This window comes from Gymnodraco acuticeps, unplaced genomic scaffold, assembly GCF_902827175.1.
Source record: "Gymnodraco acuticeps unplaced genomic scaffold, fGymAcu1.1, whole genome shotgun sequence".
Taxonomy (NCBI): domain Eukaryota; kingdom Metazoa; phylum Chordata; class Actinopteri; order Perciformes; family Bathydraconidae; genus Gymnodraco; species Gymnodraco acuticeps.
In genome coordinates, this window is record NW_022992216.1 from 382,464 (window position 1) to 402,130 (window position 19,667).

General features: G+C 40.1%; 1 protein-coding gene across 1 annotated transcript in view; it reads left to right on the forward strand.

Moving 5' to 3' along the window:
* The first annotated feature begins 16,131 nt into the window (after window positions 1–16,131).
* Window positions 16,132–19,667, forward strand: part of slc7a5 (solute carrier family 7 member 5) — a 44,254-nt gene continuing 40,718 nt past the window's right edge. The window contains exon 1 of the mRNA XM_034205912.1: window positions 16,132–16,972. Coding sequence (XP_034061803.1) covers window positions 16,372–16,972 — 601 coding nt within the window. The 5' untranslated portion in view covers window positions 16,132–16,371. The remainder of the gene's footprint in view (window positions 16,973–19,667) is intronic.

Sequence of the window (19,667 nt, forward strand, 5' to 3'; positions counted from 1 at the left end):
TTTACTACAGCATTTCCATTTATCGCTACTTTTTTACTTGTACACTCCATTACATTTCAGAAGCAAATATCCTACTTTTTACTAGTGTTGTAGTACTCGAGACCGGTCTTGGTCTCCAGACCACTTTTTAAAGGTCTTGGTCTTGTCTCGGAATCGACTGCATTTGTCCTCGGTCTCGGACCTATAGGACTCGAAATTCTCGATGATTTGGCTACACAAACCACACATTTTACTAATTTACTGTTTTTAAATGAAATCACTTTTTGATTAAATATGATGAAGTTGAATTGATATGTACTGTTTGGATGTGGATCTTTCAGATCAAATATATGGTTTCTTCCACATTTTATTGTAAGTGTATTATGTAGTGTTGGTTCCGGTCTTGACTCAGTCTCGCCCTGCCTTGTTCTTGGTCTTGACTTCGTCTCGACCTCTTAAAGTCTTGGTCTGGTCTTGGTCTTGGTACACTCCGCTCTTGGTCATGACTTGCTCTCGGTTAAGGTGGTCTTGACTACAACACTACTTTTTACTCCACTACATTAATTTTACATTCACACCAGTTTCTGCATATAGAAAGAAACACATACTACTAATCTACACAGTATATCTCTTACCTACATTTGGTCCACATTGACAAACTGAAATGCTCTTACATGTGTCAAAAGAGGATAATTTAACCATACATTTAACCAGTGTAATATAATAGTGTGAAAAGATTCATTCTGCAAAACAAGTACTTTTACTGTTGATACTTAGCTGATAACTCATCGGTATTTTATTTTTATTCCGAAATGGGCTATTTTAAGTAACATTTTAAAAGCAGGGCTTTTACTTGCAGTGGAGTGTTTGAAGACCATGGTATTCGTGTATTTGTTTTCAGTTAAGGATCAGAGTATTTCTTCCAACACTAGATTTCGGTGGTGAAAGCTCAAGCTCACTGTCACCTAACGAAACACTTGTTTGGGCATAAATCAAGAATTAGCACGCTAATAATGTTACTTTCAAAAATATCCCTATACTATAAAATGAAGTGATGAAATGTTGGCAGTGGTGGAATTTAACTACATTTACTCGAGTACAATGAAGATTTACTTGACTTCAGTGTTTTCTTTTCATGACACTTTATTCTTCAACTCCACTACAATTGAAAGACAAATATTATGTTAACTTCACAACATTTTTTTTACAATTCAAGTTAAGATGTTTGCATAAAAAACAAAAGTTTCTAAAAAATGTAAAATGTTGTTGTAAATGAAACTAGCCAACAGTTTAAACAAAGAACAGCTTAGACGGTTCGTCAACTAGCCAACTGAGAGATCATTAATTATCGTTTACAAATATCTAAGTAATTAGATTTTTAACACTTATCTAGTTACATATGTTTTCCAAACCTTGATCCTCATTGGAGAACTGAAACATAAGACAAATATTATGTGTTTATTAGAAAATAATAATATAGAATAATAAAACACTTTTAAGAGCCATTCTGCATGATTAGTACTTACATTTTTTGAAACATTTACATACATTTTGCATAATTCTATACTTTTACTTTAGAATCTTTGTCAATGCAGGATTTTAACAGAGTATTTGGACAGTGTTGTATTAGTACTTTTACTTGAGTAAAGAATCTGAATACTTCTTCTTCCTCTGCATTTTAGACACACATGGAAGTCAACTGCATCTTAACTGGTTGGGGGGGCATACATGTACATACATTACAAGGCTGTAATGATAGTCATTTCAATGACAGCTGTTTGAACTTAATCGAACCTGAAAAGCCAAATGGAGTCTTTAAAAACGTTCACAGATTTTCTAAGAAATGTGTACATCCCTTATACAGTATATACAGTCTATGGTACATCCTCATTGTTCCTCCTTTTCTCATAGCATGAACCACGAGTTTGAAAATAAAAATTGTGCCTCTTTCTCAACCCCCGATTTCTTTGAAGCCTCGTTACACAGCGGGGGGGATGTTTGATGACCCCCACCCAGACGCCTGGGGTCCTGAGGGCGGGTTGTTTCAACTCTTTTATACACTGTTACAACAGGCGGGTGTGATTTGGGTCTCCACCTGATTCTAAAGAGATGGCGATTGAAGCCGACCTCTGGGGGTGTTTATTGTGTTTGGCTGCGGGGAGATGGGCCTGAGTGTACCGGGACACACTCAGTCTGCACTGGGCTTCCCTTGATTGTATGAATGGACAGACTGACTGGAGTCCAGGAGCTTTGAACTCTACATTGTATGTGACTCTGAGCATGAACATGTTCCTTCTAGGAGGTGAATGAGAGGCTGCTAAAATAGGAGAAAATGGCAGGGATTATTTAAAGCTACTTTTGCTGCTCTAGTGGTTATTTACAGCGGCATAATGGTCTCTGGGGGATTGAGTCAATATAAACTAGTGTGTGTGTTTACCGGAATGAATGAGTTACTTGTCACCCAGTGCAACAGTGTGACGCATTTATTTGTTTTTAAATACTTTTAGCCACGTTACGACACAGTCCATTACTTTGTTGCTGGGTGACACAGCTCAACTGCTATTGGTTGATAGACACATTTTGTACAAACATTGATGGTCGCCAGAGGATGAACCCTGCTAACATTGGTGATCCTCTGATTTCTTTTTTAGGGCCACTACGATATGGACATTTTGGTTTTTAATGAAATATTTCAACAAATATAGTGATATATAAGAATATTTCACAGATTGCCATGAAAGTATGTGCATAGTCCCCAGGGGATGAATCTTTTTACTTTTTAAATATTCAATATTCAAAGGTTTATTGTCATCACAATGCAAAACTACGGTGTAATTATGTAATCTATGAAAACACTCAGATCGCAGGTTCCTCAACAGTGCAATTTACAAGAGATGAAAAAGTTAATACAAAAAAACAACAATAAAAATAACAATAGTGCAAGCTCGGGAAGCACTGTCTCTGAGTCTGGTGGTTCTTGTCCGGATGCTGCGGTAGCACCTGCCAGACGTCAGCAGACAGAACAGTTTGTGGCTGGGGTGATGGGGGTCTTTTATAATCCTGAGGGCTTTCCTCCTGAGCCGCTGGGAGTAAAGGTCCTCCATGGATGGCAGCTCCGTCCTGGTGATGTGCTGTGCAGTTTTCACCACCCTCTGTAAAGCCTTAAGGTTGTGGGTGGTGCAACTGCCGTACCAGGCCGTGATGCAGCCAGTCAGGATGCTCTCTATGGTGCACCTGTAGGTCAGGATGCTCTCTATGGGGCACCTGTAGGTCAGGATGCTCTCTATGGTGCACCTGTAGAAGGTCAGGATGCTCTCTATGGTGCACCTCTAGAAGGTCAGGATGCTCTCTATGGTGCACCTGTAGGTCAGGATCCTCTCTATGGTGCACCTGTAGAGGGTCAGGATGCTCTCTATGGTGCACCTGTAGGTCAGGATCCTCTCTATGGTGCACCTCTAGAAGGTCAGGATGCTCTCTATGGTGCACCTGTAGGTCAGGATCCTCTCTATGGTGCACCTCTAGAAGGTCAGGATGCTCTCTATGGTGCACCTGTAGGTCAGGATCCTCTCTATGGTGCACCTGTAGAGGGTCAGGATGCTCTCTATGGTGCACCTGTAGAAGGTCAGGATCCTCTCTATGGTGCACCTGTAGAAGGTCAGGATGCTCTCTATGGTGCACCTGTAGAAGGTCAGGATCCTCTCTATGGTGCACCTGTAGAAGGTCAGGATCCTCTCTATGGTGCACCTGTAGAAGGTCAGGATCCTCTCTATGGTGCACCTGTAGGTCAGGATGCTCTCTATGGTGCATCTGTAGAAGTTGCAGAGTATCTGGAGTCCATTTTGAAGGAGGAAAAGAGCTGCTGTCTAACTGTTTTAGTGATGGTGTTTATGTGATGATTCCATGTCAGGTCCTCAGTGATGTGGACAATAAATTGGCATCATTACCGTTTAGCGCCACTATAACATTTATATTTTGGTTCCCATCATCCTCCACTGTATTTTTTGTCTTTGTGCTAAATGGACAAATGTTAACATTCCAAACAAAAATATTTAACAATATGAATTTGTCAATTAAAGCATGCACAAGGTATACACTTCTAAATCAGTGCTAGTGTAGTAGTATTCTTGTTGCCACTTTCATACTGCAGGTACTTTCTGTTCCTAGATGTTGTCCAGTATCTCCCACTCCTGTGTAACCTTGTGCATGCTTCAGCATAATGCCTTTCCTCCAGTGGTGTGTGTCCAGTCAGCACAATACATGAAGCTTGTACCAGTTCCTCTGCTTTCTTTGACTTTTCAGTGGCATGCAATAATGGTAAAAATGTGGGAAGAAGTCGGGGTCAAACTTGGTAATGTCATTATTAGTGTTCATTTTTTTCCTGATTAATCGCAAGCTTTAACATTGACAAGCCTACTAAATAATAAACCTGAGCAAGCTTTCAAAATGGTTAGACACCATTTATTTAAACTGTTTTAGGTGAACTGTTATTTAAGAGGTAAATATCTCCTTGGGTGTTTCAAAAAAACTTCGATGAACATCTAACAAAACATTTACCAGGTCTACCGGCAGTTCATGTATGATATCCAAAAATAGATGTCCATTGACATAAAGCGTTTAATCTGCCCCATTGTGACTGGCCATCAATGAATCAGAGAGATGAAAAGAAGAAGATGAAGAAGAGAGCAGCTTCTTATTTGAGAACTGCTCTTCCTGCTGTCCTACTGTTCTTGCTTTACATCAACAAGCCAAAAACCCCACCAGTTCTCCATACAGGCAGCCGATATATAAACAGGAACATGCAACGAGGGGCCCTCTTCCTCGGAGCCAGATGCTCTTCCTCCTGTTTTGCTCATCTCTGCTCTTCAGCATCTCTGATCTGAATGTTTGCTGCTTCAGATATTTCAGACAAAGGATTCCCCCCCCCCCATATGATCTATGTTTTGACTTTAATGCTAAACTGCTTTGCTGCGAGGCATTTGTGAGCACACTTTCATTCACTGGATCATGTCCATACAGGCTGCACCATGTTTTCACAACATTATACACACAGGCACAGTTAGTAGCAACTCCTAGTACACATTTCTGTAGTTCAAACTGTCATTTGCTGATATAATAACTTACACAGTCCATTTTATGCAAAATAATGTTTCAAGACTTTCCAAAAAATACAGCAAAAGGTTTATGGAGTTGGACTGGCGTACATTAAAGCACCATTCTGCTGTTTGGGCACATTGTAATGGCTTTACAGAAGAGAGATGACAGGGAATGAGAGCAGAGAGAGGCAGCCATGCAGAATATTAAGGCCCCGAAGCTTGACACCAACCAGCGTTACAGTTCACGGTTGCTTTGCATCTGTTCTGCTCCTTTTTTTAAAAGAGAACTCGGTATCCTGGAGTAAAAGATAACCCAAATAAATGAAACAAAGTAAAGAATCATTTAATTCAATAAAAAAGGGATAACACACAAAATAAAAGCATAAAGTTTAGTATAACGAAGTCTTGTTTTATTACGTTTCCTACGCATCTAAATTAAAGGTTATCTTCTTACATCGTGGCATTTTCTCAATTATGTTTGCTTTTAACCTCGTTCCAAGATAGATTTTTATTAGCTTTTGAACAGTGAATAAAGGCATTAAACAATCAAGTTTGGGGTACTTCACTGTTACGTCAAAACCAAAACCTATGGTCAAAACGTCCACAAGCCCAGGGTTGCCAACTTTGGGTACCTGGCTGGAGTGAGATTTTGATATCATGGGTTTAATTACATATGCGCACGAAATGACTGCTATCGTGTCAGCAGCAGGACCTTAGCATAGCCTATATATAGGATATATATACAATATATACAAATACTCAATATTGGACACAGACTATAAAAGGCACAAAGTTTCATTCACTATTGAAAGTCAAACACATGTTTGTTTCCACTGTTTTATTGTGTGCCTGTCGCGATAAGCAATTAATTGACGTATCGTACGATAAATAAAAATGAACTCGATAAATTGCCATTTACATGAGGATATGACAAGCAGTTTGAAAGGATGTACTTGAATTATTATTATATATTATCATTATGTCAGTGGTCTAAAATGGTCATACAACGGTGCCGACAATATTATCGTTTATCGCAATAATTTCCGGGAAAATGTATCCAACAAAATTAATTATCGTGAGAGGCCTATACATGAAACACACACACACAAACAAATCTACAGACTTACTCCAAACTGCCAAATATATTCATTAACACACTCTCACTCTCATATACTCTTTGACTCTATTTTGGCCTAGTAGAACAATAAACAGCAGACTTTTACTTTTTTATCATTTCTACTGGATCTTAGATCTGCGCTTGCGCAATACGGGTCGGCAGTTGCGAGAGAGTATTTTTGTTGGGTAATCTATGGTAGGGCTAACCCATACAGTGGTGGGGCTCATGTCAGTATTTGCAATGTAATTACATACACGCTCCCCTTGACAGTGAAACGCCACGTGAGGTTTAGATTACTTCCCTGTATCAATCCAAATTGAACTGTATGAAATAAAAAGGCACATTTGTCTTGTAGTAAATAAAAAGGGCGACCTGGAGCCAATCCTGCAATGTTCCCATAGGTGAAAGAGTTGACATGCTGAAAACCCAACCCCTGCAGGGGGGTCTGGGGATTTTTTTTGTTTTAGTTTTGAAATAGGCTACTAACATAAAATACACATTCTGGTACTCTCTTGAGAAGAAAAATAAATAAATCTATTACTACACGACATATTAAAAAAAAATTAATGCCATTTTAGTTTTTTGTTACTTTGTTCTGAAAGCTGAACCTGCTGCTCCTCACAGAGAGAAGAGGGAAGAGGCTGTGAATTACTTTACATTGTGGATAAGGGTGGATAGGCCCCATTGTTCTTTGTGTCAAAATGAAAGACAGCCCACACACCTATCCAGGGACGTGCACAGACATTTGGAGGGACTATTGCTCTAAACTGGAAAAAGGGCCTCCCCCCGAAAAAAAAATATAAGACCTTTTTTTAATGTAAAAGAAACCAAATGATTATTACATCAACTAAATTGAACAGTAATTCACATCTCATAACAAAATAAGCTAAGGCGACTACTTGCATTCGGTGACTTAATTTCAAAAATGAAAATCAGGGAAATTTTTTGTTTTGCGGTCCATATCTCATTAAAATATCTAATGTTAGTAACTATTAAAGACAAAATTGGGACAATTCTGTTCTAATGTAGTTTGACCATTGTAACTGCTGTGCAGTCCAGACATACTGATAAAATAGGGCCTCTAACCAGGGGTTAAATTGGGCCGGGGCTGTCCAGGGCTGTCCGGGGCTCAGCCCCGGCACATAGAACGATGCTCTGACGTCATCGCCCTCGCTCATTTGTCATTTGTTTAAGCCATAATGTCAGAACATCACTCGTTCTTAATATATACTTTATTTAGGGTCGATATGTGTTGACTTTAAAATTTAAAATAGCAGATCTCTGTGACAGGATATCGTTTTTCCGCTTAGTGAACGTGTGTCTCTGCTCCGATCAGGAGCTGCAGCACCGTGGCTCCTTCGTGCAGAGAGTCTGCAGCGGTGTGTGTGTGTGTGCAGAGAGTCTGCAGTGGTACCGCCAAACCCCCGACCCGTCTTGTAACACGGAGCCCGTTTCCTACCTAACAACTTATTTAATTTGTTTTCACAATTACTAATGTCATGTTTTTTTTTATTCTTGAAGAAAATGTCTTTTTTTCTGGCATTCTTCCAGGATTAACAAAAATAAGAATAACATTGCGAACTATCTTTGAAGTAAATGGCTGTTGTTAAACGCTTCCCACATTTACTTCAATCGTACAATAGAAAAGCTAAAAGTACCCAAGGAATACACAATAGAATATATAAAGAATAAATGAAAAATCTCTACAAAAGACCAATATACTACAAAAACAGAAACGTATTGACATGTTGGTAATATACATCAAAAAGGCTTCAAATGTATTCGGTATTGTATGAACATGTTTGAATTGGGGTGTGGACGTCACATCCTCTAGGGGGGACCGGGGGTATGCCCCCCCAGGAAGAAATGTACTTTGAACATTTAAAGTAAAATGCTTCAATCGGGTGCACTTTGAGCACACATTACTAGAGACCTGACCTAGGGGGTACAACTCTAAACACCCATATGAAAAAGATTGGTTTACATTTTAATAATCAAATAAGTATGTGAGCATAACCAATAACCTACCATAGCCAATAGCAAATAAATGCAACTTATTTAATTTGTGTTGTTCATTCATATCTTATTTTACCTAGTTAACATTTATTAATGCATATTTTTGTATCTCAAGTTTTAAACGATATTTTTGGTTTTCTGTCCTATAGTATACATTGAAATTATTTCAAACCTGTTTACCCCAATAATTATAAAAGAGTGCCTTGGAAATATTTGTTTACATAAATTGCATTTATCTCTCTCGCTCGATCCCACACCCACTTTGGCTGTGAGCTGCGGACGCCTGATAAGCCAACACCCCCCACTTTCATCACTTACAGCGCCCATCGTACAGGGCAAATGAAAAGTGTAACCCGGGGTGAAAAGGGTGTTACCTTGACTTTATTATCAATGCTGTTACATCAAGGCCGAAAATTAGGATGAGCGCAAACAGTAAAAATGTTTTTTTTAGATCTGGCGCCCTAGGCGACCGCCTATGTCGCCTATGCCAAGAAGCGGCCCTGTACACCATGCTAAATATGTCTGCATAAAGCTGAGTTATGATCGGTCATAATAACACAGAATTTGGTGATGATTAAATAGTTTACAGTGAGATTTACTCCCATACTTTTGGCCATACTCACGCAGCCCTACAAATGAATTGAGATTTCCAGACAAATGTTCTTTAGCAAGTGTGCAGAGCAGTGTTGATTTAAAAAAGCAATTTGAAGGTTGGATATTTGTAAACCTTTTTTTGTGTATATATATATTCATAATTTAAGATGTAAATGAATTCCAGTTTATTTGTAGTACTTTCTATTTTTATTTTTGACATTTGGTGGCATCAATGTCTGCATTTGATACAGATAATGGAGCAGTTGCTTTAGGGCCACAGTGTAGGCCTATATCCCTTAAGGTCAAACAATGAGATCCTCGATCATGTTGATTCGGCCACAACAGAAAAAATAAAAATAAACTCTCGCTCTCTCCAGAGGGGCAGGTCAGCCAAAAAGGCCAAACGGGCCGTTGCCCTGGCAACATTAGCCCGTACCTGTGCACGTCCCTGCACCTACCAATCATCAAACCGTGGGGTCTTATTTCATTTCGTGTTGATTTCTATCAACACGTAATGTTGTATCGATGTATAAAGAGATGTAGGCCTACTACAGCAAAAGTATTCTCCGTCGGGACTTCCTGTAACAACACCACGCCGTTATCTTGATTCTGATTGGCCAGAAGACATTATCAAAGATGTTCTATTAGGAAGACGATCAGTACCTGACAAAAGTTTTCAAAACCGTTTCTAGTCTTCGGTATTCTTGTTTTTGGCGTGAGAATAGTTTGGGCAGCGTGAGAGCGTGAGATTGAGAGTGAAAGCGTGTGTCACACGCCAGATGCGTGAGAGTTGGCAACCCTGCACTAGCCTACTAGTTACTTGTATTAACAACAACACAGACTCCTTAGTTTGAACAAAGACAGCAAACTTTATTGTTCCTTTCAACGTTCAAGTCAAAGGCAGGGTATGCTCTATAGAAATCGACATGAATAAGCGATGTTGCGTATCCGTTTACCAGACAACTCTAAATCATTCAGAGCATTTAGTTAAAGTAAATGAATAAGTGTGGTAGCTTGTACAGTTCTGATGAGAAATATTTGCAGATGAGTATTCCGAATTTTCGTGTTGATAGGTTGATATGCATCATGCCGCTAGTGCCGAAAGGGCTAGCACATTAATAGCTTTTTGGCTACTGGGGGCAATGGTAGGCTATTAGCATACAAGCAAACAAGCTAGCAAAGAGGTGTTGACACATCCAACAGACATGGAGGAATATCAGCCTTCATTTTTAATTGCGTTTTTTGCTTTGCTCTTTTCAGTTGTTTTTTTTAAACTCCTGAGGAAAATATCTGTCTCTTTATCTGCTAGCTAACCTACTAGCTATTACCTTTGTCTGTTTGGCCTTTGGTGCTGGGCGGAATTGTACTAGTTTTTGCTGACAACAACTGCCTGCTATTCGCAGATAGAATGGTTAAACCAAAACAGAACAGGTGCAGCTGGTAAAAAAACAAACTGTTAGCCGTAAAATGCTAAACACCTGTTAGCGCTGAGGGGAACTGTATGGTTAAAGGAGATAGAACACCGATAAGTTCACCTGGAGACTAGCACCCCAGTAAGGTCTGATATATTCCAGCTAACAAAACACTCAGACTCACCGTAAACCAAGGGACACAGAAAGTTTAAGATATATGTATTTGTATTACATTTAGTCAAAATAAGAAAATAGATAAAAACTAGCTAATGATTTAACACCATATGAAATAATAGTTACAAATATTATTTTGAAGAGGCCCATATGCTTTTTGGAAATGTCTCTTTCCTGTAGTGTGTTTATAAAAGTTTTTGAGCATGTAAATGGTCTGAAAAGGCCAAAACTTCCTGAAACGCCTTCATTGGACTCCTTTATTTACTTCTGTACCATAATGTCATCACTAACACTTACGCTTCTATTTGCTAAAATGTCACAGTAGAAGCACTAAATACAGATTGAAACAGGGGGATAGAGGGATGATACGTGAAGGGACTGCAAGAGGGATTTGAACCTGCATCTGCCACAGTAGTGACTGAGCCCCAGAACTTGGTCTGCCCGCTCTGTATCTGTAATACTGTACCTGTATCTGTACTGGGCGATTGACACTTACTGTTAGGTCCTAAATAAAATCAGACGCACATAGGCACAATACCACAGAGGATGAAAAGACCCATCCACTGGAAGGAGCTGCGTATCTTTGGAGAGCTCACTACACGGGCAATCAATCACATGTTCAAATGTACCTCAGAGCGAACAATGGACATATTTTTCCATGTAAGGGTCTTTCACAGGGGAATTAACGAGCACAGTCCAACCCCCTGCTTGACTGATACTGTTTCAAAGCATTTGCTGCTGATAAAAAGCATGTTAAACTTAAAAGGCAAAAGCTTTATTCTCTCTGACACGTGTAGCCTAAAAAATGCTACTCTTTCCACCTATGCATCTCTCAGGCTTTCCACAAACATCAGAAGATATATTAAGCAGTACTACACAGTTCTGGCGCTATTGCCAAATGTTGTGTTGGGGAAGGTTGTTTACATGTGTGTGCTTTTGATGACTTCAGGGGTCAGCCTACATCCAGATTCCCTGGGAGAGAAGGGGGAAACGGAGTGGATGTTACTACAGCTGCAACAAATAAAGGAGCTCTCCCACGCCCACTCCACAGAGTCACAGCTTTGTTTACCGAACCGTTTACCCTTTCATATTTGCTTGTAAGAAAGTCCCATGTGAAGAATTGTATAAGTCATTGTTATATTTATTATCAGACAATAGTAGCACTGACACCCAGCCTCAGCCTCTAGACTGTGCTTCCATTGTGAATGTGCCTGTGGGAAACCTGCTGATTATTGTATGACACAAAACAGAACACCTTCTGCAGTTACGTTTAAGATAAAGTGTAAATACCTGAGTTGTTCACACCTGTTTACAATAGTAAAAATCTCCAAAGACTACCGATTTTTTTATTTTGGCCCTCTGTGTATTTGAGTTTGACACCCCTGGTCTAAGAGCATTGCAGCATGTCTTACAACATAATTCCTGCTCATCATTTCCAGCTAACAATACCAACATAGAAGCCTGTTAATGCCCATGCTTGCACACATGAATGCAAAATATATTGATCAATTAATCGTAAAGAACGTTAAAAATATGCTTTGCCAAAAATATCCTGTTTAATGAAGATGATTAATGATCATTTTCTGTCTAAACTTGGGTGTATTTGACAAAAAAGAGCATGAGGGGGAATTTGTCCCTTTGTCCTAAAAAATAGCAAACAGTAAGTTGCTGATATCTTTTTGATGTAAATTTATATTTTTTCAATGAGAATAAGGAATATTTAATAAAGTAAACGCTCTCAATAGTTGCTGACGCTGTCTGTGGTTCTGAGCCCCAGAACTGGTAACTGCGCAGAAGAATATCTCAATCAAAGATGGATTTGATTGATTGTTAATATTAGATTTGCATTCCCTCGTTTGTTAGTATTAGACTTTGATAAAGCTTATAGTTAGGGCTTGCTAAGGCTAGACTTGAACCAGCCCATAGTTATGCTGCAAGAGGCTTAGACTACCGGGGGACTTTCATCTCTCTATCTCTATGCACTCATGTCCCAAAGAATGCACGTTACAAACTCAGCATCCAAGACATGGGCCAAAAGAAAAGCTCCTTCTTGTATTACCTTGTTTCTTGGGGGCCTATAACTGTTGGACAGACAGACACAGACAGACGATCCAGGGAGCACACGACAGACATGGATTATGGGATATTTGTGTCTCTTGATCTGTGAGTGGACCTGAGATGGTCCTGAATTCTTCAGGCTTTCTGTAAATGAATAAAGACGATTTGAAGATGCTGCTTCAGGCTGAATTTGGCCAATACATGTTGACCTTGTGCACCTCGTCTGAACAAAGGAAATTGTCTGTCTGTCTGTGTCCTCTGTGTGTCCTCTGTGTGTGTGTGTGTGTGTGTGTGTGTGTGTGTGTGTGTGTGTGTGTGTGTGTGTGTGTGTGTGTGTGTTTAAGAAGTATTAAGAACGCAGCTCAGACCTGTGTGTTTGTCTCACAGAGGGGCTTTCATAGTCAAATTCCACTGAGATATGTATGGAGGCTATTATAACAAGAAACGCTAATGCAATTATGATTATGTTTATCACAAAAATTATTTGTATTTGAAAAATAACATCTCTATGAAAATAAAGATTGATCAAAATAATGATTATGAACCTAAAATAATGATTTATATCTCAAAATAATTCCATAATATCCCCAAAAAAGTAGAGTAGAGCATATGGTTAGTATCGCCAAATAATGATTTAGAATTTCAAAATAATGATTTAATATAGCAAAGGAATGACTTACTGTTGTATTTCAAAATAATAAGTTAGTATCCCAAAATTAACCAAAGAATGACATAGTTTCTCAAAATAATGAGCAACTTTCTTCAAATAATGAATAACTTATTTTCACATACTGAGTTAATATTTAAAATATTGCATTTGTGTCTCAAAATGATAACCAAGTATGTCATAAAAATGACAGTGTCTCAAAATAAGTAGCAATTTTCTCAAAAATTATGAGTATACACAAAAGGCTACTTTCTGCAGTTCAGTAAGAAATAGTTGAGAACTTCTAAATCTGCAGTGGAAAAAAACCTAAAGCTTGAAGAAAAAACATTTCCATCATAAGGAAAAAACATGTTTGTGAAATATAAAGTCTTATGTAAGACAAACTCTGAATAAAAGAAATACACATAGTATTCCAGAATGTGTTACAACATAATGTCCACTCATCATTTCCAGCTGTTGGTGTGGTAGCCATACCAACATTACATTATAAATGCATCCTTGAATACATACTGATATATAAAGCAAACACTTCTCGCCAAAGCGTCTTACATGCACTTCAATACTGTAGACATGCCTACAGGGAGCAGTTTGGCGTTAAGTGTCTGGCCCAAGGACACTTTGAAATGTAGACTGCAGGGACTGTGATCCAACCCTCTGATTGGTCGACGCTTATTTACCCCCTACACAACGGTTGTCAATACAATTTCCTTTTCTTCTTGCAACCTGTTGTTGGCCATGCTTGTTTGGTTTGCTGGCTACAACAAATGTTCAGTGACATTTCAATTAGCCAAAAAGGCTGAGGGGAACACTCTCAAAACAATCAGTAACTTATCTTTAAATACTGATTTAGTGACTTAAAGAACGCCTATATGGGATTTTCCCTTTCCTGTAGTGTGATACAGTATACAGTATGCATCACATATACAGTATATTTACTACATATTTAGGTTTTTGTGCATGTAAATAGTCTGCAAAGCCTAAAATCCAAAAGTTTCAAGGGAGGCGTGTGGCGCAGTGGATTAATGCGCTGATCTTAGAATAAAAGGATAGCAAGTTTGAGTCCCACTGCAGTCAGCATGTCGTTGTGTCCCTGAGACACTTCTCCCCAAATTGCTTCTGTGGGGATTGTCCACAGTACTGAGTATGTAAGTCGCTTTGGATAAAAGCGTCTAACAAGTAACATGTCATGTAATGTAATGGACTCCATTGTTTACTCCCATAACAACTACTCTTCTATTGGCTAGAAATCAAACACATTGTACGTGATAGGCTTATGGGCAGGACACCTCTAAGTTGTGGACCAATCACAACCGAGCCGGCCAGCTAACCAATCAGAGCAGACTGGGCTCTGGTTTCAGACAGAGGGTGAAAAGAGGTGCTGCAGCACAGGCAGTATGAGAAAAATAAAGAGCTTTTGAACATTAAAGCATGGAAACATGTCACATGGAGACACTACATATGAACCTGGAAATTAGCAGAATAGAGCTCCTTTAAAAATAAATGAGTTAGTATTTCAAACTATACGTTTTTATCAAAAATACAGAGTAAGTAGCTCAAACATACTATATAATAAGACACAATTTTGTGAACATTTGTCATTATATTGCAAGAGTTAGTCATTATTTGGATAAAGTTTGACATTAAAATGACTAACTGAGGAACTTTTTTTTCATCACATTGGTAAAAAAGGGTTCATAAGACAATGTTTTTTTTGTGACAGGAAAGAAACAACAGTACTTTGAGTTTCAACCACAATGTGGCACAGGGTGTGTGTGTATGTTAGATTGGCATTAAGATGGTTTGAGTCAACTATCAGAGTTGAATAGCAGCTGCATAATGTGGTGTGTGTGTGTCTGTCACTTTAAACTCGTAAAGAACACTGTCTTGCATCACCACCACGTGTACAATGTAAAACTCTGACACTATGCAAGGCCACGCTCTAACCACACACTCGAAGCCTCGCCCTATATCCAGCCACTCCTGTCCCAGATGCCTTCTGCTCTGATGTATAATCGCTGAAGAGAATCTATAGAATGTAGTTGGTGGAGCTTCATTGATTTACCATGCAATGATATGTGTGTTTGAATATGGCCTGGGATCATTTTTACATACAAACTGAAACGCTTCCCCGTATATCTCTTTAAACAGCTTTTCCTCATCACCATGATCAAATGAAATCAAGTTTTATTTGCACATTTTTAAACGATTTTTGGTCGAGCCAAAGTGCTGTAGGCTACATATAATAGAAAATAACCTACAGTAAAGACACTTTACAGCAAATACAACAGCACAGTTTGTGCAGAATATCAGTATGAGAAAACGACACCCTCTATCCTTTCACACCGTTTCGTGCTCAAAACCACTCAGCACAGTTTTACAGGAAGTACATCTTGATCTGATTGTAGATTTCTCCTTTTACTCACCAACATCTTGCATTTGATAATGTCTAATATGCATTTTAAATGTAAAATGTTAACATTTTAGTAGTACCTACATACACTGAGTTCTGATTATTTGAGTGAAACAAAGTTGTTCTGTCCCATGACTCTAATATGCCAACACATTGAACTAAAGCGTCCTCAAAAAAGAAAAAATGTTGCCACAATAAAAAGCTGGTATCCCACTTTCAACATTTGTATATTCAACCAAGATTAGAATCTAGGTGGAATGCAAATGAAATCTTTCTCGGAGGGGGATTGGGCCAGATATGTTCTCTCTCCCTCAGAGAGTATGAATGAAACCAGTTCAGCTGGTTTGACTGTCTGACAGGAACAATTGAAATGAACCCTTAGTGTTAAATTACTCTCGCTACTGTATTATTGCTGGTGCTTCTTTGTTGTTTTATGTAGAGATAACACCAAAGTATACCTAACAGGGACGGGTCCCTCAAATCCAAATCAGACAGGAGTTGTGGGATTAGGTATTTAGTGAGGGGTAGTACCGCTTTAAGCCGCAAGGAGGCGGTAAAGCCACGAAGTGATGAGGGCTCTGATGAGAAGTACACGCCAAGCAGGGGCTGGCCTTGACGGAGGAGGGCCAGCGTGCCTGTCTTTGTACCCAGACATAGTAGCGTGAAAGCACGCTGCTCTGAGTCAGACTAGCAGACCCGCGGACTCCTCGTGGTTGAGCCCGGCCGGCATCACACTGCACACCCGACCGACAGAGAGAGGAAGAAGAGACCTGCGACACACCGAGAGTCGGGAAAGCGGGAATCTTTGTGTCAACCAAGTCAAGAACAAGAAAGAGGAAACTCAGCTGAAGATGTCGGGGTTAAAAAAGAGAAACTCGAACTCCTCTGCGGACAAGGAGGAGGACGACAAGCAGGTCACGGAAAAGATGCTGTCTACGGGCGGGGAGACGGGAGAGTCGAACCGGGGAGGAGCACCGGGAAGTGAGCCTAGCAGCCCCAACCACACCGCCGGAGGAGAGGGAGGAGAGAGAGCGGAGGGAGGGGTCGCCCTGAAGAGGACCATCACCCTGTATAACGGTGTGGCTCTCATCGTGGGCACCATCATAGGCTCGGGCATCTTCGTCACCCCAACCGGCGTGGTGAAGGAGGCCGGCTCGGTGGGTCTGTCCCTGGTAGTGTGGGCGGTTTGCGGGGTGTTCTCCACTGTCGGAGCCCTCTGCTACGCGGAGCTGGGGACCACCATCAGTAAATCCGGAGGGGACTATGCCTACATCCTGGAGGTGTACGGCTCCCTGCCGGCTTTCCTCAAACTTTGGATCGAGTTGCTCATCATTCGGCCGTCCTCGCAGTACATCGTCGCCTACGTTTTCGCCACCTACCTGCTGAAGCCTATGTTCCCCGAGTGCCCGGTGCCGGAGAACGGGGCCAAGCTGTTGGCCTGCCTCTGCATCCGTGAGTATGCGAGCCATGCTCCACGGGATGATGCAACTTTACGTGATTGATGTGGGCAGCCTAAACAAAACACATGAGTTACACTTCCTGTGTTTTATTTTTGCAGGACATATTAATACAGACATATTTAATAACCTACTGCTACAATTCTCACATAGTTTACATCAGCAACATCTTTGCGTTATTTCACGCTCCACGGGTGATGCCAGAGCCAATGTCCAAACAATGCCACAGGTATGGAAGGCCAACAGTGGTAACAATGCCGCGTTATTTCATCAGCTATCATCACTAGATACTTGTCTCATTAAGTTATGCCCATATGTTCTCAGTTAGTTATTTATAATTTGTGATATTATACTTTATCGTTTTATTATAATTATTTTATTTATCTCTTTTTCACTTTCAAAACAGATTTGTTTCTTAATATTACAGAACATAAAGTGGAAAGGTTTTGAAATTAAATGTATTATAATATGAACAAAATTACAAAAGTGAATTTGATAGGCACACACACAGAGGTTTAATTGGTAAAATCTTCAAATTCAAAGTGAAAAATCTAATTAATAATTAGGGATGCTCTGATCGCCAATTTTGGGGCCGGAATCAGTATCGGCCGATCGCCGATCCGATCGAGTGGGCGGGGCCTAAATGGCAGATTTACTTTAAATCTTCCATTTAAAGTGATGTTTAAAACTCCACAAACAACAATCAACTTAATTATTACATTCAAATGATGTACATTATTCAAATTTACATTAACTTTGGATAATAACACGGCAGAAATGAGCAGAAGCACTCTCTTTTACTCTCTCCCCCTCTCTCTCCCCCTCTCTCTCCTGACAGCCTGTCAGTATCTCATGCAGCTCACTGATCCAGTAATGAGTGAAGAATAAATATATGTATAACTAGTTTAGCTTGTTCCAGAGGTAGATAACATAGCTAAGTGTGTTAGGTCTAACTCTTGTGTGTTTCGCTCCGCTCACAGCGGCGGAGCTGCAGGATTTCTGCTTCACACACTTTACATTTTACTCTCTTTTTCGGACACCTTAAAATAATGCCAGACCGGTGAAGCCATTTTGGCGAGCTTGTTTTGCTGCGCACAGAGAAAAGTATCATGTATTTTACGTCATGCGATCGGCTCTCGGAGCATCCCTATTAATAATTTAATTTCTTATATTCATGGGGTAATTAGATTTATTACCTGAGACACACATTTTAGGCTACTAAATGCTCATATAACAATAGGCGCTTTCACACCAAGTACTTTGCCGTACTTAGTTCCCAGTACTTAGTTAATCAGAACTCTTTAGTTCTGCGTATACTGCCACCCAAAGTCCCCGGCTGGAAGTCCCCGGAGTTGGGGACTTGCTTCAGTAGAAGCTGCTGGGACTCCCAGCAGCTTCTACTGAAGCCTTCCGAGTAAATCGCCAGAACGCCGACACCTCCTCATCTCCACCGCTCCCATGTTTTTTTTTGTGTTTGCCGTTGGTGCGCTGGCCTAATGCTATTGCTATACAATGGCGGCTTCACAAAACTTTTCTGAGTCTGCAATCCGCCCAGCCAATCAAAAATGGGAACCTTTTTCTCTTCTCTCTAGCAGGGACTAAAAAGGGGGTGAAAAGGTTGTCATGAACTAAGTAGTTCCGGATTTTTTTGGTGTGAACGCAACATTTCAAGAACTATCGGAACTATACTGGGAAAAGTACTCCGGTGTGAAAGCGCCTATTGTTCTCTGCTTTATATTTCAGGATAACTACATTAAGATAAAACAGAAACAAATATGAAAATTAGGTTTTATGTGTAAAATAGCTTATCACAAATCAGTACATATGAGAATTTAACTAAACAACATTTATAATGTAGTCAAAGCAGCCAATTTAAACCAAAACTATGCTGCTGTTTTTAGGGTAGGTAGATTTTTTGTAGCAGTTCAGTTGTGAGCTTAATTAAAATGCTAGTAAATGGTCAGTGTTTTTCAACCTGATTTCGATGGAGTCTTAACAAGATTAACCCTGGATTATTGCTGTTTAAATTGATCAGCACCAGTCTCAGGTTGTTTTTGACTGTCGGCGCACACACACAACAGACACCCCCTCTTTCCCCTTGCACACTGCATCTCTATCCGAATACATGATCGCACATGACATTGTGCGTGTGTGTATATACATGTGTGTGTGAGTGCATGGGGTGCCTGCTAGTAACCCTAGTACCTAATCTTCAGATTGACTAAAGGCTAAATCCTGACTAAGACACATGACAGAGCTGTAGACGGAGGCTCAATTATCTTTGTGGTGTGTGTGTGTGTGTGTGTGGTGTTGTGTGTGTTTGGTGTGTGTGTGTGTGTGTGTGTGTGTGTGTTAGGTGTGTGTGTGTGTGTGTGTGGTGTGTGTGTGTGTGTGTGTTTGTGTGTGGTGTGTGTGTGTGTGTGTGTGTGTGTGTGGGTGTGTGTGTAGTGTGTTGTGTGTGTGGGTGTGTGTGTTGTGTGTTGTGTGTGTGTGTGTGTTGTGTGTGTGTTGTGTGTGTTGTGTGTGTGGTTGTGCTGTGTGTGTGTAGTGTGTGTGGTGTGTTGTGTGTGTGGGTGTGTGTGTGATGTGTTGTGTGTTCACTCGCGGCTTGCACGCTTCGTTGTGCATGTGCATGCCTGAAGTGTAGGCGGTGTGGGTTGTCAAGGGTCACCCAAATCTCCACACACAAC